General features: G+C 40.3%; 1 protein-coding gene across 1 annotated transcript in view; it reads left to right on the top strand.

The window, feature by feature from the left end:
* The first annotated feature begins 16,883 nt into the window (after positions 1 to 16,883).
* PGM1 (phosphoglucomutase 1) overlaps positions 16,884 to 22,891 on the top strand; it is a 61,768-nt gene continuing 55,760 nt past the window's right edge. Inside the window, exon 1 of the mRNA XM_079922373.1 lies at positions 16,884 to 17,478. Within this exon, the coding sequence (XP_079778499.1) occupies positions 17,233 to 17,478 (246 nt within the window). The 5' untranslated portion in view covers positions 16,884 to 17,232. The remainder of the gene's footprint in view (positions 17,479 to 22,891) is intronic.

Genomic DNA, 22,891 nt, shown 5'->3' on the forward strand with positions numbered 1-22,891 from the left:
ATACTGCCAGCTCCTGGCAATCCCTGATCTGTCTTCCATCACTATGGTTTTCTCTTTTTGAGAATGTCATATAAATGGGATCATGTATCAACCTTTTGAGACTGAATTTTTTCACTCAGCATAATGCCTTTGAGAATTATCCAAATTGGTGTATCAATAGTTTGTTCCTTTTACTGCTGAGTAGTTTTTCATCATAAAGATTTACACAATTTGTTTATTCATTCATCTGCTAGGTTGTTTCCAGTTTTGGGCAATATTAACAGAGCTGCTGTAACATTCAAGTATAGGTTCCTACGTGAACATAAGTTTTCATTTCTGTAGGGTAGATACCCGAACGTGAGATTACTGGATCATATGTTTAAGTGTATGTTTGACTTTTTAAGAAACTGTTTCAGTGTTTTCCAGAGTGGCTGTACCAGTTTGCATTTCTACCTGCAATGTATGAGAGTTCCAGTTGTTCTGAATCCTTGTTAGCACTTAGTTTGTCAGTATTTTTTATTTTAGTCATTCTAATAGATATGCAGTGTTATCTCATAGTGGTTTTAATTTGCATTCCCCTAATGGCCAATGATATTGAGCAACATTTCATATGCTTCTTTACTATCTATATATATCCTCTTCAGTGAGGTATCTCTTTAAGTCTTTTGCCCATTTTAAATTGGGTTGTTTTCTTACTGTTGAGTTTTGGGATTTTTTTTTGTAATTATGTAATTTTTTTTTGAATTTTATTTATTTTTTATACAGCAGGTTCTTATTACTCATCAATTTTATACACATCAGTGTATACACGTCAATCCCAATTTCCCAATTCATCACACCACCACCACCACCACACCCCCGGGGCTTTCCCCCCTTGGTGTTCATACGTTTGTTCTCTACATCTGTGTCTCAATTTCTGCCCTGAATACCGGTTCATCTGTACCATTTTTCTAGGTTCCACATATATGCGTTAATATACGGTATTTGTTTTTCTCTTTCTGCCTTACTTCACTCTGTATGACAGTCTCTAGATCCATCCACGTCTCTACAAATGACCCAATTTCATTCCTTTTTATGGCTGAGTAATATTCCACTGTATATATGTACCATATCTTCTTCATCCATTCAACTGTTGATGGGCATTTAGGTTGCTTCCATGACCTGGCTATTGTAAATAGTGCTGCAATGAACATTGGAGTGCATGTGTCTTTTTGAATTATGGTTTTCTCTGGGTATATGCCTAGTAGTGGGATTGCTGGGTCATATGGTAATTCTATTTTTAGTTTTTTAAGGAACCTCCATACTGTTCTTCATAGTGGCTGTATCAATTTACATTCCCACCAACAGTGCAAGAGGGTTCCCTTTGCTCCACACCCTCTCCAGCATTTGTTGTTTGTAGATTTTCAGATGATGCCCATTCTAACTGGTGTGAGGTGATACCTCACTGTAGTTTTGATTTGCAGTTCTCTAATAATTAGTGATGTTTTCATGTGCTTCTTGGCCATCTATATGTCCTCTTTGGAGAAATGTCTATTTAGGTCTTCTGCCCATTTTTTAATTGGGTTGTTTGTTTTTTTTAATATTGAGCTGCATGAGCTGTTTATATATTTTGGAGATTAATCCTTTGTCCGTTGATTCTTTTGCAAATATTTTTTCCCATTCTGAGGGTTGTCTTTTCGTCTTGTTTGTAGATTCCTTTGCTTTGCAAAAGCTTTTAAGTTTCATTAGGTCCAATTTGTTTATTTTTGTTTTTATTTCCATTACTCTAGGAGGTGGATCAAAAAAGATCTTGCTGTGATTTATGTCAAAGGGTGTTCTTCGTATATTTTCCTCTAAGAGTTTTATAGTGTCCAGTCTTACATTTAGGTCTCGATTCCATTTTTGAGTTTATTTTTGTGTAAGGTGTTAGGGAGTGCTCTAATTTCATTCTTTTACATGTAGCTGTCCAGTTTTCCCAGCACCACTTATTGAAGAGACTGTCTTTTCTCCATTGTATATCCTTGCCTCTTTTGTCATAGATCAGTTGACCATAGGTGCGTGGGTTTATCTCTGGGCTTTCTATCCTTTTCCAGTGATCTATATTTCTGTTTTTGTGCCAGTACCATATTGTCTTGATTACTGTAGCTTTGTAGTATAAAGTCAGGGAGTCTGATTCCTCCAGCTCCGTTTTTTTCCCTCAAGACTGATTTGGCTATTCGGGGTCTTTTGTGTTTCCATAAAAATTGTGAAATTTTTTGTTCTAGTTCTGTGAAAAATGCCAGTGGTAGTTTGATAGGGATTGCGTTGAATCTGTAGATTGCTTTGGGTAGTAGAGTCATTTTCACAATGTTGATTCTTCCAATTCAAGAACATGGAATATCTCTCCATCTGTTGGTATCACCTTTAATTTCTTTCAACAGTGTCTTATAGTTTTCTGCATACAGGTCTTTTGTCTCCCTAGGTAGGTTTATTCCTAGGTATTTTATTCTTTTTGTTTCAATGGTAAATGGGAGTGTTTCCTTAATTTCTCCTTCAGATTTTTCATCATTAGTGTATAGGAATGCAAGAGATTTCTGTGCATTAACTTTGTATCCTGCAACTTTACCAAATTTATTGATTAGCTCTAGTAGTTTTCTGGTAGCATCTTTAGGATTCTCTACGTATAGTATCATGTCATCTGCAAACAGTGACAGTTTTACTTCTTCTTTTCCAATGTGTATTCCTTTTATTTCTTTTTCTTCTCTGATTGCCGTGGCTAAGACTTCCAAAACTATGTTGAATAACAGTGATGAGAGTGGACATCCTTGTCTTGTTCCTGATCTTAGAGGAAATGGTTTCAGTTTTTCACCATTCAGAATGATGTTTGCTGTGTGTTTGTCGTATATGGCCTTTAGTATTTGAGGTAGGTTCCCTCTATGCCCACTTTCTGGAGCATTTTTATCATAAATGGGTGTTGAATTTTGTCAGAAGCTTTTTCTGCATCTATTGAGATGATCATATGATTTTTATCCTTCAATTTGTTAATATGCTGTATCACATTGATTCGCATATATTGAAGAATCCTTGCATCCTGGAATAAATCCCACTTGATCATGGTGTATGATCCTTTTAATGTGTTGTTGGATCCTGTTTGCTTGTATTTTGTTGATGATTTTTGCATCTATATTCATCAGTGATATTGGTCTGAAGTTTTCTTTTTTTGTAGTATCTTTGTCTGGTTTTGGTATCAGGGTGATGGTGGCCTCAAAGAATGAGTTTGGGAGTGTTCCTTCCTCTGAAATTTTTTGGAAGAGTTTGAGAAGGATGGGTGTTAGCTCTTCTCTAAGTGTTTGATAGAACTCATCTGTGAAGCCATCTGGTCCTGGACTTTTGTTTGTTGGAAGATTTTTAGTCACACTTTCAGTTTCATTACTTGTGATTGGTCTGTTCATATTTTCTTTTTTTCTATTTTTTCTATTTCCTGGTTCAGTCTTGGAAGGTTATAGCTTTCTAAGAATTTGTCCATTTCTTCCAGGTTGTCCATTTTATTGGCATATAGTTGTTTGTAGTAATCTCTTATAATCCTTTGTATTTCTGCAGTGTCAGTTGTGATTTCTTCTTTTTCATTTCTAATTTTATTGAGTCCTCTCCCTCTTTTTCTTGATGAGTCTGGCTAATGGTTTATCAATTTGTTTATCTTCTGAAAGAACCAGCTTTCAGTTTTATTGATCTTTGCTATTGTTTTCTTTGTTTCTATTTATTTCTGCTTTGATCTTTATGATTTCTTTCCTTCTGCTAACTTTGGGTTTTGTTTGTTCTTCTTGCTCTAGTTCCTTTAGGTGTAATGTTAGATTGTTAATTTGAGATTTTTCTTGTTTCTTGAGGTAGGCTTGTATAGCTATAAACTTCCCTCTTAGAACTGCTTTTGCTGCATCCCATAGGTTTTGGATTGTCGTGTTTTCATTATCATTTGTCTCTAGGTATTTTTTGATAGCCTCTTTGATTTCTTCAGTGATCTCTTGGTTATTTAGTAATGTATTGTTTAGCCTCCATGTGTTTGTGCTTTTTACGTTTTTTTCCCTGTCATTGATTTCTAATCTCATAGCGTTGTGTCCAGAAAAGATGCTTGATATGATTTCAATTTTCTTAAATTTACTGAGGCTTGATTTGTGACCCAAGATGTGATCTATCCTGGAGAATGTTCCATATGCACTTGAAAAGAAAGAGTAATCTGCTGTTTTTGGATGGAATGCCCTATAAATATCAATTAAATCCTTCTGGTCTATTGTGTCATTTAAAGCTTGTGTTTCCTTATTAATTTTCTGTTTGGATGAGCTGTCCATTGGTGTAAGTGAGGTGTTAAAGTCCCCCACTATTGTGTTACTGTCAATTTCCTCTTTTAGAGTTGTTAGCAGTTGCCTTATGTATTGAGGTGCTCCTATGTTGGGTGCATATATATTTATAATTGTTATATCTTCTTGGATTGATCCCTTGATCATTATGTAGTGTCCTTCCTTGTCTCTTGTAACATTCTTTATTTTAAAGTCTGTTTTATCTGATATGAGTATTGCTACTCCAGCTTTCTTTTCAATTCCATTTGCAAGGAATATCTTTTTCCATCCCCTCACTTTCAGTCTGTATGTGTCCCTAGGTCTGAAGTGGGTCTCTTGTAGACAGCATATATATAGGTCTTGTTTTTGTATCCATTCAGCAAGCCTGTGTCTTTTGGTTGGAGCATTTAATCCATTCGCGTTTAAGGTATTTATTGATATGTATGTTCCTATGACCATTTTCTTAATTGTTTTGGGTTTGTTTTTGTAGGTCCTTTTCTTCTCTTGTGTTTCCCACTTAGAGAAGTTCCTTTAGCATTTGTTGTAGAGCTGGTTTGGTGGTGCTGAATTCTCTTAGCTTTTGCTTGTCTGTAAAGCTTTTGATTTCTCCATTGAATCTGAATGAGATCCTTGCTGGGTAGAGTAATCTTGGTTGTAGTTTCTTCCCTTTCATCACTTTAAGTATATCATGTCACTCCCTTCTGGCTTGTAGAGTTTCTGCTAAGAAATCAGCTGTTAACCTTATAGGAGTTCCCTTGTATGTTATTTGTCGCTTTTCCCTCGCTGCTTTCAATAATTTTTCTTTGTCTCTAATTTTTGCCAATTTGATTACTATGTGCCTCGGTGTGTTTGTCCTTGGGTTTATCCTGCATGGGACTCTCTGCACTTCCTGGACTTGGGTCGCTATTTCCTTCCCCATGTTAGGGAAGTTTTCAACTATAATCTCTTTAAATATTTTCTCGGGTCCTTTCTGTCTCTCTTCTCCTTCTGGGACCTCTATAATGCAAATGTTGTTGCATTTAATGTTGTCCCAGAGGTCTCTTAGACGGTCTTCATTTCTTTTCATTCTTTTTTCTTTATTCTGTTCCACAGCAGTGAATTCCACTATTCTGTCTTCAAGGTCACTTATCTGTTCTTCTGCCTCAGTTATTCTGCTATTGATTCCTTTTAGAGCATTTTAAATTTCATTTATTGTGTTGTTCATATCTGTTTGTTTGTTCTTTAATTTTTCTAGATCTTTTTTAAACATTTCTTGTGTCTTCTCGATCTTTGCCTCCATTCTTTTTCTGAGGTCCTGGATCATCTTCATTATCATTATTCTGAAATCTTTTTCTGGAAGGTTGCCTATCTCCACTTCATTTAGTTGTTTTTCTGGGGTTTTATCTTGTTCCTTCATCTGATACATAGCCCTCTGCCTTTTCATCTTGTGTATCTTTCTGTGAATGTGTTTTTTGTTCCACAGGCTGCAGGACTGTAGTTCTTCTTGCTTTTTCTGTCTTCCCTCTGATCTGCTAGTGTTGGAGGGTCTCCTGCAGAGGCGGGGCAGGGCTGTGTGTTACCATGAGGACAAGGACAGCAGCAGCAGAAGTTCTGGGAAGTACTCCTTGGTGTGAGCCCTCCCAGGGTCTGTCATTAGCCCTACCAAAGAGCCTGGGTAGGCCGAGTTTTGGGATTCTTTATAAATTCTGGTACATCTTTTGTTGGAGATGTGATTTGAAAATATTGTCTCTAGGCTATAGTTTGTCTTTCATTCTCTCAATTGTGTCATATGGAGAGCAAGTGTTTAACTTTGATTAACTCCAATTCATCAGTTTTTCCTTTAATGGATCATGCATTTGGTGTCAAATTTAAGAAGTTGTTGCCTAACCCCAAGTCACAAAGATTTCCTTTTGTTCTAAAAATTTTATAGTTTTACTTTGTACATTTATATCTATGATCTTTTTTTCCCCATTTTAATTAAATATTTGACTTAGCTCTTTATTTTTTTTTTTTTTGTGATCTATTTTGAATTAATTTTTGTGTGTGCTGTGAGGTTTAGGTTGAGGTTCATTTTTCTTTTTTTCCATATGGATTTCAATTATCCTGGCACCATTTGCTGAAAAGATTATTCTTTCTCCGTTAAATTGCTCTTTTATTTCTGGACTCTATTCTGTTACATTGATCTGTCTGTAGTTCCCCTAACCAATACTACACTGTCTTGTTAGTGTAGCTTTATATATAGGAAGCCTTTTAATCAGATAATGTGATTCCTCCAATTTTATTGTGCTTTTCCAAAGTCATCTAGTTTCTTTACCTTTCTAAGGAAATTTTAGGACTAGTCTACAAAACGTTTATATATCTACAAAAAGTTTTGCTGGAATTTTGATTGATATTGTGTTAAATGTATTGATCATTTGGGGCAATTGCCATGTTTATTATGTTGATGCTTCCAATCCATGAACATGGCATAACTCTTCATTTATTTAGGCTTTATTTATTTCATAAGCATTTTATAGTTTTTAGCATACAAATCCTATACATTCTTTATTAGATTTGCATCTAAGTATTTTATTTTTATGAGCTATTGTAAATCTATTTTTTAAAATTTCAGTTTAAACAGTTGTACATTGCTAGTATATAAAAATATGATTGATTTTTCTGTATTGGTCTTATATCCTGAGGCTCTTGCTAAACTAATATATTAGTCCTAGGAGTTTTTTGTTTGTAGATTTCTTAGGATTTTTTTCATAGAAAAACATGTCATCTGCAATAAGGACACTTTCATTTCTTTCTTTTCAATCTGTATGCCTTTTCTTTTTTCTTTCTTTATTGTATTGGCTAAGACTTCCATAATTATGTTGAATAAGTATGATAAAAGTGGATATCCTTACCTTGCTCCCAGTCTTAGGGAATAAAGCATTTATTCCTACACCATTAATGTAATGTTAGCTGAAAATTTTTTGTAGAAGCCCTTTATTAGATTTGGGAAGTTTCCTTCTATTCCTAGTTTGCTGAGAGTTTTTATCAGGATCCTGAATTCTGTGAAATATTTTTTCTGCATCATCCTATGGTTTTTCTTCTTTAGACTGTTAATATAGTGGATTACACTGATTGATTTTCAAATATTGAATCACCCTTTCATTCTCAGGATAAACCCCACTTGGTTGTGATACATTATTCTTTTTATATATTATGGATTCAATTGACTAGTATATTACTGAGCATATTTTTGACTATGTATATGAGGGATATTGGTCTGTAGTTTTCTTGATTTGTAATGTCTTTGTCTGGTTTGGGTATCAGAGCTATGCTGGCTTCATAAAATGAGTCTGGAATGTTCACTCCTCTTATTTTCTGGGAGAGATTGTAGGGAACTGGTGTTATTTCTTCTTTAAATATTTGAATTTGCCATTAAAACCATCTGGGTGTGGAGATTTTTCAAGGTTTAATTATTAATTCAATTTTTTTTAACAGTTATGGGACCATTCTGTTTATCTCTTTCATCTCGGGTGGGGGGTAGTTGGTAGTTTGTGGGTTTTGAGGAATTGGTCCATTTTATCAAGCTGTCAAATTCATGCACACAGAGTTTTTAAAAGTTGTTTATGGGGTCTGTGGTAATATCCCCTTTTTAATTCCTAATATTAGTAAAATGTGTCTTCTTTGCCACTGGCTGCAGGTTTATCGATTTTATTGATCTTTTCAAAGAGCCAACTTTAAGTTTCATTAATTTTTCCCTATTTTTATGTTTTCAATTTCATTGAATCTGTTCTTATCTTTATCATTTTCTTCTTTCTGCTTGCCTTGGGTTTATTTGTTCTTTTTCTAGTTTGTTAAGGTAAAAGCTTAGGTTATTGATTTGGGACTTTTCTACTCTAATACTAGCTTTAAAAATCAATACCTTTTTTTGTGCCTCATGCTTTTTTCTTGTATTTTATTAATTTGTATACATGTCTGTACTCTCCTATTTTAAACGCCTTGAGTACAAGGATCTTATCTTACATGACAAATCTGGGCCTACCTAAGTATCTTATACTATATGTTTAGTAAGTATTTCATAGAAGCCTTGAATGGAAGGATGGATGGATGAAAGGAGAGTTAGTGAAGACAATGAATATAAATTATTTCAAAGTTATCTTCGATATTAAGAAAATATACAGCAGGAGCTACAGGAGTCAGGAGTGTCAAGGGAAGGAAACAAAACAATTCACTCTGAGGAAAAATTGCTAAAGCCAATCTAAGCTACTTCTGATAGGGAGTATTCAGAATCTCAGTGTGGTATACAGGACACTCACAGTATGTTATGTTCAATTCTACATAGTGGATGAAACAGAGACTCTGTTTCCTAGACAATTCAACAAAATATTTTAATTTGTTAGATAATTTAAGCAAAACAATAATTTGGAAATAATTACATCCATGATTTTCTCAATTCCTTTTTTATTTGTGATATACCTGACATACTTTCCTCTGTTATTAATTCATTGGTAGAGCCTCAGGATAGCCTTCTTTTCTTATTCTGTCTCTTGCTGACCACCTGAAGTCACACTTTAGGCCTCTAGAGAATCAGGCCATGAGTTTCTTGTCTAGACTTCTCCATAAAGTTAAAGCATCTGTGTTAGTTTCCTATGGTTGTTGTAACAAATTACCACAAATTTGGTGGCTTAATACAACATAAATTTTCTCCCACAGTTTTGGAGGCCAGAAGTCCAAAATCAGTAACACTGAGCAAAATCAAGTTGTCATCAGGCTGTGCTCTTTCCAGAGGTTCTAGAGGAGAAAGCATTTCTTGCCTTTTCCAGCTTTTGGTGGCTGCTGGCATTCCTTGGTGTGTGGCTGCATCACTCCAAGTTCTGCCTTTATGGTCATATTGTTTCTCCTCTTCTGTAGTCAAAATCTCCCTCCTTCTCCCACTTGTAAGGACACTTGTGATTGCATTTAGAGCCTGCCTGATTAATCCAAGATAATCTCCCATCTCAAGATTCTTAATTATATCTGCAAAGTCCTTTTTTTGCCAAAAAAGATAACATTCATGGGTATCTTTTGGGGGGGCATTATTTAGCCTACCATAGCATCTTGATTTCTTAATCGAGAACACTGATGAGGGCCTCCCTGGTGGCGCAGTGGTTGAGAGTCCGCCTGCTGACGCAGGGGACACGGGTTCGTGCCCCGATCTGCGAAGATCCCACATGCCGCGGAGCGGCTGGGCCCGTGAGTCATGGCCGCTGAGCCTGCGCGTCCGGAGGCTGTGCTCCGCAACGGGAGAGGCCACAACAGTGAGAGGCCCGTGTACCGCAAAAAAAAAAAAAGAACACTGATGAAATGGGATAACAGAAGACATTCATTATCTCTTTAAAAATGTCTTTCATAATCTGTATTTTAAAAAGCTTATCTTTTTGTCATTTATATTAATATTTGCATATCAAATATTCATATAAATTAATTCAGACTGATATCCTTTATAGTAGATTCCAAAAATGAATTCTAAGGGAAAAGTCCAATTTATCATATATCCATCTTTTTCACATAAAACTTCATGAATAACCATCTGACACTGAAACATGAGTGCAGAAACTATTATTATTTTGGCAAGGAACAAACAATTTCAGAATCGCTGACTACAGATATCCATTAAGTTTTATTCAAATAAGTTTTAAGCACCTGAATAACTTACAGGTGCAGATAGAATAGATATTGAATGGTTTTATACTACTTACACATGTAGGAACAAGTCATTTCAGCAAATTATAAATAGATCAAAATTTAACATAATGAACTAAATCTACAGCCACAAAGAACCTATGATTTAGGTTTAACAAAAGAACAAAAATGACATTTGCGGTGTTGTTCAGTAATAATTTGTATGGGGATATGGAATCATCAATTAGTTATTTGACAGCTACAGATAATTGAAAATTCTTGTAAAGATTATCTACGACTTACGTATTCCATCAGATTTCTCATAATTGAGAGACCTCCTTACAGGCCTAGTAGAACACTTGGGTAGGAGAGAGATTTGGGTGACCATTCTAGGCCTAAATTGGAGACCATTCCGATATTCCTCAATATATACTGCCCTGCTATCACTTGACACCACCAGATAGGAAATTGAGTGCACAAAAATAATGAGTTGTTTTGTTTTTAACTACAATATGATACACGTTTTTATTGTATGCCATATAGGGTCTTTCTAAGGCCTTGTCTACATGCTGTTAGTTACTTTTCAGTGTTTTTTATTTTCATAATCAGCTTCTGTATTAGCCATATAACCAGTGTTAAATGGCTAATGCCACTAGATCACCCACTTCACCACCCAGTGTTTCCACTATAAATTCCATACATGTCTTTTTCATTATAAAATGCGTACCATCTGCCATTTGTTGAAGTCATCAAAGATTGATATCCTATGGTAAACACATTTCTTTAAATCATTATAGTTGGAATGCAAATGATGATTTGTGGGCTTCCCTGGTGGCGCAGTGGTTGAGAGTCCGCCTGCCGATGCAGGGGACACGGGTTCGTGCCCCGGTCCGGGAAGATCCCACATGCCGCGGAGCGGCTGGGCCCGTGAGCCATGGCCGCTGAGTCTGTGCGTCCAGAGCCTGTGCTCTGCAACAGGAGAGGCCATAACAGTGAGAGGCCCGCGTACCGCAAAAAAAAAAAAAAAAAAAAAAAACACAAAAACAAAAACAACAAATGATGATTTGTGAAGGGTGAAGGTAAAGCTGCTTTAATGAACACTGTATTTGGAAATGGGATTTGACCAAGCATTATATACTTATCTAGCAACGATTTAACCTACCTTCCATTTATACACACTTGTATATGTAGACAGAGAAATCATTCAACTCTTTCACAAAATCGCCCACTGCTTGTCCCTTGACCTAGATCAAACTTAACAAAATTCTGGATACTTTGGTTTATAGGAAGGCTCCTAAATGGCATATTAATAACTTACGTAAAAAGCAAATCTTCCTTGCCTTTGAATGTAACCTAATAGGTTTGAACTCAGGTTTATGGAAGGCTGGATAACATACAGAAGAAACACATTTAAATCTTCCTGCTAGGTCAATGTTCCTAAAGAAGTTGTTTTTCAAAGGTAGAAAAGCCTAACTTTTTCACACTGCAGTTCTTGGCCTTTAAATGTTGGGGTTTCTCAGAGCTTGGTGTTGGACTCTCTTTTTTTTTTTCTGTACTCTATATTCTCTCCCTGGGTGATCTCATTCACTCTCATGTTTTCAAATGCCATCTATATGCTAATGGGTTATAAGTTCATATCACTTGGCCAAGTCTCTTTTCTAAGCTCTAGACCTCTATATCTAACACATTATTCTATAACTCCTCTTGGATGCATGACAGGCACCTCAGACCTTACATATCTAAAACAGAATTCATGATTATACTGCACTACCCTCCAACCCCACATTTCTTATAATAGTCCCAGTCCCAGATTGCCAGGAGATACCACTCCTTTTCACTTACCCTATACATACAGTCTATCAGCAAGTTCTGTTGACTCTACTTTCTGAAAATATCTTGAGTCCATTCACTCCTATATATCTCCTTTGACTTCAACCTAGTACAATCCACTATAGTTTTCCACTTGCCTATTTGGTTTCACTTCATCCACTTTCTTTCATTCATACACACAGGAGCCAGAGTGATCTCTTAAAAATGCTATTATGATCATAGTATTCCTCTGCTTAAAACCCTTTTGGCATGCTACAACAGGATGAACCTTGAAGACATTATGCTAAGTGAAATAAGCCAGACACAAAAGGACAAGTGTTGTATGATTCCACATATATGAGAATAGAATAGTTAACTTCATAGAGACAAAGTAGAATGGTGGTTCCCAAGTGCTGAGAGAGGGAGGAATGAGAGGCTATTATTTAAGTGGTACAGTGGTTCAGTTTGGGGTGATGAAAAGGTTCTGGAGATAGTGGTAATGGTTGCACAATGAATGTATTTAATGCCACTGAACGTACTTAAAAATGGTTAAAGTGGTAATTTTTATATTATGTATATTCTACCACAATTAAAAAAAACCTTTTGGTTGCTCATTGCTATTATGATAAAGATCCTAATGTTTGGCACCATCCAGAAGGCCTGACATGATTAGACCCTCTACCCCTCAGTTTCTATGCTACAGTTACACTGATTGCTCTTTAAATCCTCGATGGCACAAATTTTCCTTCTTACTTCAAACCTGCCCCCTTAACATTCCTTCTCATGGAATGAAATGTTCTTTCCTCCCTTTTCACCTGGCCAACTACTGCTCATCCTTCCAGTTCTCAGCTTGTACATCAGCTCCTCCAGGATATTTTCCCTGACTGCTCCAATGATAGATCCTCCTATTTACATTTTAAAGCACCACTATGTATTTGTAGCACTTATCACAGTTATGATTTGTTATTCAGTATTTGTCTCCTCTAACATATGGAAAACTCCGTGGGATCAGGGACCATTCTGACTTGTTCACCTAACACCTTTTAAAGAGCTGGTGCTCAGTAGCAGTTCAAAACGTATTTGAAGGATGAATGAACCAATACATGAATGAATGAATGCCATCTAAAGGATAACTCATTAATGAAATAACATGAGAATTACCATTTAAAAGAGGTAATAAAAAGAAAAAATGTGTTTTTATTATTATAAAAACAATACAAATTCCCTACAGAAATTCCCTATGGAATACAAATTCCCTATGGAAGATACAAATACAAATTCCCTATGGAAGATCCTGATAAAGCATAAAGGAATATATAAGAATTACCCTATCGCACAACCCAGAAGTAATCATTGTTATATATGTTGATCTATTTACTTTTAGTCCTTTGCATGTATTATGTGTTTCTAAAAGAAAGAAATGAAAACACTCAAGTAGGATAATACTATATACACAATTTTGTTTCTTTTACATTACACTATTTACTTAAACCCATAATATAAGTAATGCTGAGTTAGAATATCCTTTTTTTTTTTTTTTTTTTTTTGCAGTACGCGGGCCTTTCCCTGTTGTGGCCTCTCCCGTTGCAGAGCACAGGCTCCGGACGCGCAGGCTCAGCGGCCATGGCTCCCGGGCCCAGCCGCTCCGCGGCATGTGGGATCTTCCTGGACTGGGGCACGAACCCACGTCCCCTGCATCGGCAGGCGGACTCTCAACCACTGCGCCACCAGGGAAGCCCTAGAATATCTTTTGATAAATCTTTGACAGCATTTTGGATTTTTATTAGGATTAATTAGTGAAAGTAGATACATTGTATGAACATGAAAAAATATGGATCAGAAAAAAGATGAAAGGGGCACATATCTCATTATAATCTAACTGCAAGGAAGACAACTTACTTTTTCTATAACAACTTAATGTTTTCTAAACTCCATTCTGCTCAGGTGGCAGAGACTTAGATTTCTATGAGTAGATACAAATCTTAGTCCACAGAGTTAGGTGTTCAGGAAATAATATTTATTTCTCTAGAATTCATCTTGATTTCTATTTCATTTGCCTGAGATAATCCATCTGGGACTATCATTAGGTACAGTTAGCTTATATGGCACCAAACATTGGGGAAGAATACCTGGCCTCTGATACCAAATGTCTTTGGAGGCACACAATCATCCTGTCGAATTCTTGACCATTGGTCCACACTGCCAAGAATTCTCATTTCTATTTGTATGGGCACTTCAGGTCCAATGGCTTCTTTTCCCACTTCACTTGCCACCCAGGAGGGAACAGGAATCATTCTGCTGCTTTTCTCAATACTACAACTTGGAAATCTGTAAGTCAGTTTTTGAGTGCAGGTAGAATATTCGAACATGATGGGATATAACTTCCATGATTGTTACATTATGTGGCAAAATGGAGGTTATCCAGGTATTCTGATCTAATCACACAAGCCCTTTACAAAGCAGTAGTTTTCTCTGGCTGATGGTTGAAGAGGGAGTCAGAGATTGCAGCCATGAGAAGGACTCACTGTAGGTGGCCTCTAGGAGCAGAGAGTGGAGCCTGGCTGACAGCCACCAAAGAAACAAGGACCTCAGACATACAACTGCAGGGAAATGGATCCTGCAACAATTTGAATGAACTTGGAAGCAGATTCTTCCCAGAGCCTCCAGGTAAGAGCCCAGCCTAGCCAATACCTCGATTTCAGCCTTGTTGTACAGGTACTATGAACATTCAACCCAGCCAAACCACCCCCCCCAAGACATCTGACCTGTAGAACTGTGATAATAAATGGGCGTTAAGTTGCTGACTCTGTGGTAATGTGTTACACAGCAAGACAAATAATATAAGGGGATTACATAAAAGCATGATTACCAGGAGGAGGGGATCGTGGGGACCACCATCTACAGGAGCCCAGTCAAGATCCGCAGAACCACCCAGTTAACTCATAAAATCATGGGCAATGAGAATAAATGGTGATTGTCTAAGTTTAAGAGTGGTTTGTTATATAGCTAAAGCTAATTGTTACAACTTCTGAGGTGAGAGAAGTATGGAACAAGTCCTCTGAAATGAAAAGCCCCATCCTAGTTCCAAAGATAGGGAAGAATAGAGAAAGAGCATGAGATCTGAAGTTGAGCCCACCACTTTATAATAACGAGTTACCATTTACTGAGCAGCTATCAGTACTGTGCGAGGAGCTCTATGTTCAGTATGTCATTTAATCCATACAACTCTGAGAGGTTCGTATTTCTAAGACGCAGTGATTCTATGCTATATTTTCATTTTGTGGAGTCAGGTAACCTTGATTACATTCACCATTCTATTCTCAATCTTCTAGTCTATAAAATGAGTTTGATTATACTACTTAATTCACAAGATGATACTACTCTATAAGCATCATGCTGCTTTACTTACATCAGCTGATTATGATTGAATCTGTTTGGATCAGAACATGGCTAGTTTCTAAAGGGTCTCAGGTGAGTCTACTGTGTATGCATGATTGAGAACTAGGGACATACAAAACCCCATTAATTCTTGCAGAAATTCTCTAAGATAGGTTTTGTGTCCATTTTATAGTAAAGAAACATATGCCCACAGATATTAACTAGCTTTCCCTGGTTAACGCATCTTGTAAATGACACATTTCTCAAGCAGAGGAGACAACCACTCTCACCAAATCAAGGGAGATGCTGAACCTAAAAGACAGAAGATTCCTACTTAACAATCGAGCCTCTTTCATTGACTCTGTATCCTCCAACCCTCTGTGGCCACCTCAGTTCTTTTTGATCTCTTCACCAATTCTGAACTACATAAATAACTGGTGGTAGTAACACTCAGCCTTACCGTGTATTTGTACATATGTTTATCAACGCTTCCCCATACATTTCCTAGTTCTCAAACCTGGTGACATGCAGGCAAATCATGGTAAGAGCCCTGGCTTGGGAGCCACATCCACCTGAGTTGGCCTCCTGCATATACTTATCTCTGTGGCCTTGACTAGTTTTTATTCCTCCCTCCCTCCCTCCCTCCCTCCCTCCCTTCCTCCCTTCCTCCCTTCCTCCCTTCCTCCCTTCCTCCCTTCCTTCCTTCCTTCCTTCCTTCCTTCCTTCCTTCCTTCCGTATGCGAGCCTCTTACTGTTGTGGCCTCTCCCGTTGCAGAGCACAGGCTCCGGACACGCAGGCTCAGGGGCCATGGCTCACGAGCCCAGCCGCTCCGCGGCATGTGGGATCTTCGCGGACCGGGTCACGAACCCGTGTTCCCTGCATCGGCAGGCGACTCTCAACCACTGTGCCACCAGGGAAGCCCCCATTTTATTTTTTGAATCTCAGTTTTGTGAGCATGAAATAGGGGAAAAAATAAAACCTGTACTTTAGAAACGTTATACTCAGTAAACATTATATTCAATAATTACCTATTAGTACACCCACCCTAACCAAATGAAGTGTGGGCCATCAGTAAACAGGTGGAAAGTAGTAGGTTGAATTAGACCTTTGAATTAGACACAAATACCCTAATATTTAGAGAATAGAAAAAATGAGTCAAAATCTAGCTAAGGCTGACACTTCCATCCCTCAGAACGTGTTTCCGGAAAGTTATTTACACATGAAACTCCAGCTTAACCACAGGAAATGTTGTACAGATCTTCTTCCACTTAGGGTTTCCTCCTGATAAACCCACCGTTAGGTGAAACTATCATAAGGGGAAAACGCATTTAATACACCTAACCTAGCAAACACTGTAGCTCAGCTTAGCTTACCTATAAGAGTACTTACTTTACCCTGCAGTTGGGCCAATTCATCTAACACAAAGCCTATTTTATACTAAAGTGTTGAATGTCTCATGCAATTTATTGAATACTGTACTGAAAGTGAAAAACAGAATGGTTGTATGGATACAGAGTGGTTCCACGTGTATTGGTTGTTTACCCTCCTGATCAAGTGGCTGACTGGGAGCTGGGGCTGGGTTTGCTGTCACAGCTCAGCATCTCCAGTGTACAGAGTACCTACTGCATATTGCTAGCCCAGGAAAAGATCAAAAATCAAAATTAGAAGTATGGCTTCTACTGAATGCTTATTGCTTTCGCACCATCATAAAGCGGAAAAATCCTAAGTTGGAACCTTCCCAAGTCTTCTAAGTCCGGCTGTCCCTACTCTATTTTTCCCACTCTGCCTCAAGTCCTTGCCCTGTGACCCGGTCCCTACCCCAAGCTCTGCTCTTCCACTTATGGGAGGAGTTCCGGATTTCATTTTACAGCGGATGGGTTTACGAGGGGAGGGTAAATCAGAGAGGCTCCACCCATCACACTGGTGGCCTAGGGGTGGGCGCACCCCATTCCCCTCCCTCTCGGACCTGCAAGGAGGTGGGCTGGCCGCGAAGGGAGGGCCCTGTCCCCTGTCCCTTTAAGGAGGAGGGACGAGCACCGCTGAGAGAGCCTGCATTGCCCCGACCCGTCAGCGGCCTCACCACACAGAAGCTGCAGCCACAGCTCCGGTCGCCCCTCGCTTAGCAGAGTCCGCTCGGGCCCCAGGAAGCTAGTCGCCACCATGGTGAAGATCGTGACCGTTAAGACCAAGGCGTACCAAGACCAGAAGCCGGGCACGAGCGGGCTGCGGAAGCGGGTGAAGGTGTTTCAGAGCAGCGCCAACTATGCCGAGAATTTCATCCAGAGTATCATCTCCACCGTGGAGACGGCAAAGCGGCAGGAGGCCACCCTGGTGGTGGGCGGTGACGGCAGGTTCTACATGAAGGAGGCCATCCAGCTCATCGTCCGCATCGCCGCCGCCAACGGGGTAAGGGACGCGCCCGCTCCTCGGTCGCCCCCGTCGCCCGCCCGCCTTCTGCCTCACTCTTGCGGGGCCACTTCCGCGCGCGCCGCTTCAGTCTCCACCCCCACAATTCTCTGCGCTCGCTCTTCCTGGCCTAGCGGGCCGGGCAGAGGTGGCCTAGGGCCGGACAGTGGCCACGGGGCACCGCAGAGCTGCTCTTCCGCCAGCTCCTCCCATCCCTCGTCTCCCCCCCGCCCCCGCGGGCGGGGGGGCGCGAGGCGAAGGGCAGGGCTTGACCTTGGGAGGCCCGCCCCTCCGCCTCCTGCGCCTCCCTTCTCTCTCCTCCTCCCTCCCTCCCCTCCCCCCCGCCGCCGTCCAGGCCTCTGACCTTTACGTTAACCTTTTCTGCCGGTGAAGATGCAGTTACCGAGCAGAGTGCAGTCGCCTTAACCGGGAAAGGTTAGAGGTCGCCGCCTTGCTCAGAACCCCTTTGCATCCCGCCGGGTTGCCTGCTATTCTCGTCCGGGACTGGCGCTTCCCGCTGGCTGCGAGCTCAAGGCTTTGGGCACCCGCCCCGCTGGTGGTCAAGCGCTCAGTTCTGAGGAGGCGGTCGCAAAGTCCCTTTCCCCGTCCCCTAAGTTTGCTGGGACGGAGCTTCTGCCTCTGCCCTGGAGCGGCCTGGTTGCTGGGGGGCAGGCTTTTGAAAACGGTAGTCTTTGCTCGTTGTTGCTACTGGATCTGTTCCACCGAGGGGGCTGGAGCTGAATTTCCATTAGAACAGAAACCACCTACCCAAGGGCGCTCTTGTGTAAGCAGTCGTGGCAGGCCAGGAAATTAACGCAATACCTTGGTTCTGCCACCACAGCTAAGGAACGTTAAATGAGTTAATGGGGCAGGTCCACTTAGGTGAAACCTTGAAGTAGACTTTTCAGTCAACCTGGTACGTTTGCGAAAATGCGGCTTTATAAAATAGGTAAATTGGGGTAATTGTTTACTCTTATAAAAAAGTTTTCTAACGAGTTTTTTTTTAAGTTTTCTTTTTTCTTTCTATATTTAACATAAGATTTGACTTACACTCACCTCTTCTGGAACTCAGTAATATTTAGTAATATTTTTATCCATTTTAGCAGTACTTTATTTCTCTTATTAACATATTGAGTGCCATTTTGCCAAGCCCTGTGAAAAATGCTTCCCTGCAGTATCTCATTTATCCTCCTGTAGCCTTATGAGGTAGATGCTATTATGGGCATCTTCAAGATGCCAATTAGAAAACTGAAGCTTAGGCAGGTTCAACAGGAACTCTAATGGCAGCACTGAGAATCTAGTATACACCTGCTAGTTCCAAGGACTTGAACAGTTTCTGGGAATGAAGAGACCCTGAGTCTAAAGATATATTTTCCAGCTGTCTCTCAAATCTAAACTGGGAACAATCTACATCTGCCTCTCTGGGTCAAACATTTATAAGCATCGGTGAGAGAAGATTGTCTGGATTTGTTTTCTTTATAATCCTGAGTTTTCAGACAACCTCACATTCCCTTGAAAGAAGAACGAAGAATGAACAAGACCTGTATCCCAGTACAGCTCTTGTTCATTTCCCTGTTATCACCTGTGTTGAATTTGCATTTCTTCAGCAAATACTGAGCCTATACTATGTCAGAGAAATGGGTGGAATAAAAAGATGATTTAGAAGCAAGATTTGTCCTTAAGGGGCTTACAGCATAGTGGGAATTTAAGGGGTCCAACTGGAAAACTGTCCATTTGAGAGTAGCGTGGGGTGAAAGAAAAGAATTGGTTAAGACTAAAAATATATGTTCTTAAAACCTCTTCACCCTTTTGCTTCTACCCTGTTGCTTTCCCCGCCCCCTTTTAGCCAATCTTTGTAAAGGTTGTGTGCATTCACCATCACAGATTTCTTAACTCCCGTTCACTCACCGCCTTACTGCAGTCTGGCTTCTGTTTATTCCACCACTCCACTGACGTTGCTCTTGCCAAGGTTACTGATGACTTTCTGGTTGCTAAATCCATTGCACACTGTTTAGGCCTTATCTTATCTGACCTGCCTGTTGCATTTGGCACTGCTGACTTCGTACTCATTAAAAATTCTCATTCCCTTGCCTTGGTCACTGTCTCCCGATTCTACTCACACTTTTTGAGAGTTCCTTCATGGACTGCTTACTCTACCCACATCCTAGCTATTCCCTAGGTTTCCATCCTCAGCTCACTGTTCTCTGATTTGATTCTCTCTCTCTCTCATCCCTCACCAGGGATTTAAATATGCTGCTCTTTCTCTTCTGGTGCAATCCAGATAGCATCTTCAGAAAGCGTTTCCCGGGAGCCCCTGTCTGCCACTCTTCTCCCTTAACTGACCTTTCCCCATAGATACCGCTAGGATAGATGAAATTGTCAGTTTACATGTGACACTCCCTCGTACCTAAGGCAATGCAGCATTCAATGAATCCTTGTTCTGTTGCCCTGAATTATGAAGTATATGGAAAATACTTCAAGTATATTCCAGCACTTAAAGCCAGCATATAGTTTATGACCCATACATTTATTCTCATTAAACATTTATTATGTGCTTACTTCTTATCAGTCATTGCACTTAGTACTTGGGATATAATACATTCCTGCCCTCAGTAAGTACATAGCCTAGAAGGGGAGGTAGACAGGAATAAGCAGACAGCACAGTGTGTTAGGTGTTGTGAGGGAGTTATGTGCCAGATGCTGAAGGGATAAGAGCATGGCAGGCTGTACTTGGGCGCGGAAGGGGAAGCGAAAAAGTTTTCACAGAGGGGTGGTAGCAGGATTGAGGCTTACAGGATGAGTTGGAGTTTCTAAGATGGATTTGTTGGGGGAGGAATTCTAGGCAGAAAGAATAAAAATCATAGGAGTTGGGGACAGTTCTCTTGGGCAAGTTATTCAATTTCTGATCCTTTTTCCCCCTTGTCTGTGAAGACAGGAAATGATAATATGCACGCAGTGAGGCTCTTGTGAGGATTAAATGAAACAACATATTTAAAAGTGCCTGGCAGCCCCTTTTCACCTGGAAACTGTTTGAATGACACTTGTAGGGAAACCTCAGGATGAGCCTGAGGGCAGGACTTTCTGTTATCAATGTTCTGCTAATATAGGGACACTAAGTTAATCATACCCAGCCTGAGGCACATATTAATGCCCACACCCCATAGATCTCAGCGTTGTCTCCTACCTTCCTCTTACCCTCCATGGCCCCAACCAAAATAGAGTGATACCTTGTTAGTCAGAACCCAATTGGGTACAAGTGACAAAAACTTAGATTAGCCCAAGCGAAAAAGGAGGGAATTTGGGATACCTTCCAAATGGCTCATTTACTGCTTAAAGCTTTACCCAGACTGGAGAGGGGGAAGGGTAAGCTGGGACGAAGTGAGAGAATGGCATTGACATATACACACTACCAAATGTAAAACAGATAGCTAGTGGGAAGCAGCCGCATAGCACAGGGAGATCAGCTTTGTGACCACCTAGAGGGGTGGGATAGGGAGGGTGGGAGGGAGACACAAGAGGGAGGCGATATGGGGATATATGTATACATATAGCTGATTCACTTTGTTATAAAGCAGAAACTAACACAACAATGTAGAGCAATTATACTCCAATAAAGATGTTAAAAAAAAAAACCTTTACCCAGACTGAGAGTGTCCTCAGCCACTCCCTGCGGGAATCTAGTATTTGGAACACAGTCCTGGCATATCTGTGTTTGCTACTGTGTAACATCTCTTGCATTCCAGGAACAGAGGGGGCAATTCCCAGTCTCTTTTCCTGACTCTGTGAGTGTGGGCCAGGGACGCCTGAAATGTTTGCTGTAGTGAGAAAATAAAGCAGTATGTGTGGAAGTATCTCGTAAAATATAAAACGTGAGGGGTTTTTAGTGTGGTTGCTTCCTGTAGAGCGTGAAACAATAGAGTTGGAGGATGGGGCTCTCTCCAACCAGCCTCTTCAACCTACTTCTTCAACGTGCTCTACTCTCTCACATCTGGTTCCACCTGGAGCGTTCTTCTCGCCCCTTCACCTTCAGGTCTGGGTTTAGTTGGCACTTCTCTGCTCCCAATCCCTGAATCAGGTGCACCACTTTTCTGCTCTCGTAGCCTGTCTTGCTCACCTCCATAACAGCGCTGACTGCATCTTATAGTGGTTGTTGGGTTGCTTGTCTGTAACCCACCTGGCCTCCAACACAAACCTTCTTGACTGTAGGTCTCAAGTGGATGAAGCCTGGGCTTGTCTTGTTCTCTGCTTTATCCCAGGAGACCATTCAGATGAACTGCGAGTTCATCTTGAGCTCCCGCCAGTGTTTGTGGTCCTCACGCTGGTTGGTTTGGCCCCAGAATGGCTACTCACCCTGCTGATTAAGCCCGTGGGACTCACACAATGTAGTGACCATTTCAGCTCACTCTTTAGCAACACAGGTGTTTGTAAGCATATTAGAGCTCAGTATAAGAGACTAATATTTGGGCTTCCCTGGTGGCACAGTGGTTGAGAGTCCGCCTGCCGATGCAGGGGACGCGGGTTCGTGCCCCGGTCCGGGAGGATCCCACATGCCGCGGAGCGGCTGGGCCCGTGAGCCATGGCCGCTGAGCCTGCGCGTCCGGAGCCTGTGCTCCGCAACGGGAGTGGCCAGAACAGTGAGAGGCCCGAGTACCGCAAAAAAAAAAAAAGACTAATATTTATTCAGAATCAAATCCTTACCCCCAGATCCTACCATGTGGTGACTCAGGAGGAAAGTTACCCCAAATCCTACCCCCAAATCCTTATCCCCAAATCCTACCAGGCAGTGTGACCTGGGAGGAAAGTACTCCTTGGGCAGAATCATTCACACTCAACAGCAGGCAAAAACAGATTCATTTGTCAGTTGCCAAAATGAGCCGTACGGTATAATCTGTAGGAAAACAGGATCTCACCCTCCCTGTATGCCACTAACAGCAGTTTAAAAGGAAGAGGCCAAACTTAACCCTGGGAAGATTTTTATAATGTATGGATAGTCATATCAACCCTGGGGTGGTGGAAATTGATATTTCCCAATATCATTCTGGGCCCTCTTGCAATCTCACATGACTCTTTTGTATATTAAAAGCTCTGAAAGTCCTACTTAACATTGCCCAATCCAGTTTTCCCAAGCTTTTAAGTAAGATATAACAATCCCTGAAACTGCTTGCTTTGGGATATACTTATTTATGGAAACGATCAACTGGATGAAATATCAGAAGACCAGAGTCCTGATTCCAGCTCCACCATTTCTAGCAGGTTGGACAAGTCAATCAAGTCTTTCTGTACCACCACCTACCTGTCACGTTTCTTCTTTTCAGAAACACTTTGGGGCACTCATGAAGAGGAAAAAGGGAAGAAATTGTTTCCAGTACGAAAACGTAGTGTTCAAAGTGTTTCAGCCTCATTGGCCTGAGCT

Source organism: Stenella coeruleoalba (assembly GCF_951394435.1).
Source record: "Stenella coeruleoalba genome assembly, chromosome: 1".
NCBI classification, from domain to species: domain Eukaryota; kingdom Metazoa; phylum Chordata; class Mammalia; order Artiodactyla; family Delphinidae; genus Stenella; species Stenella coeruleoalba.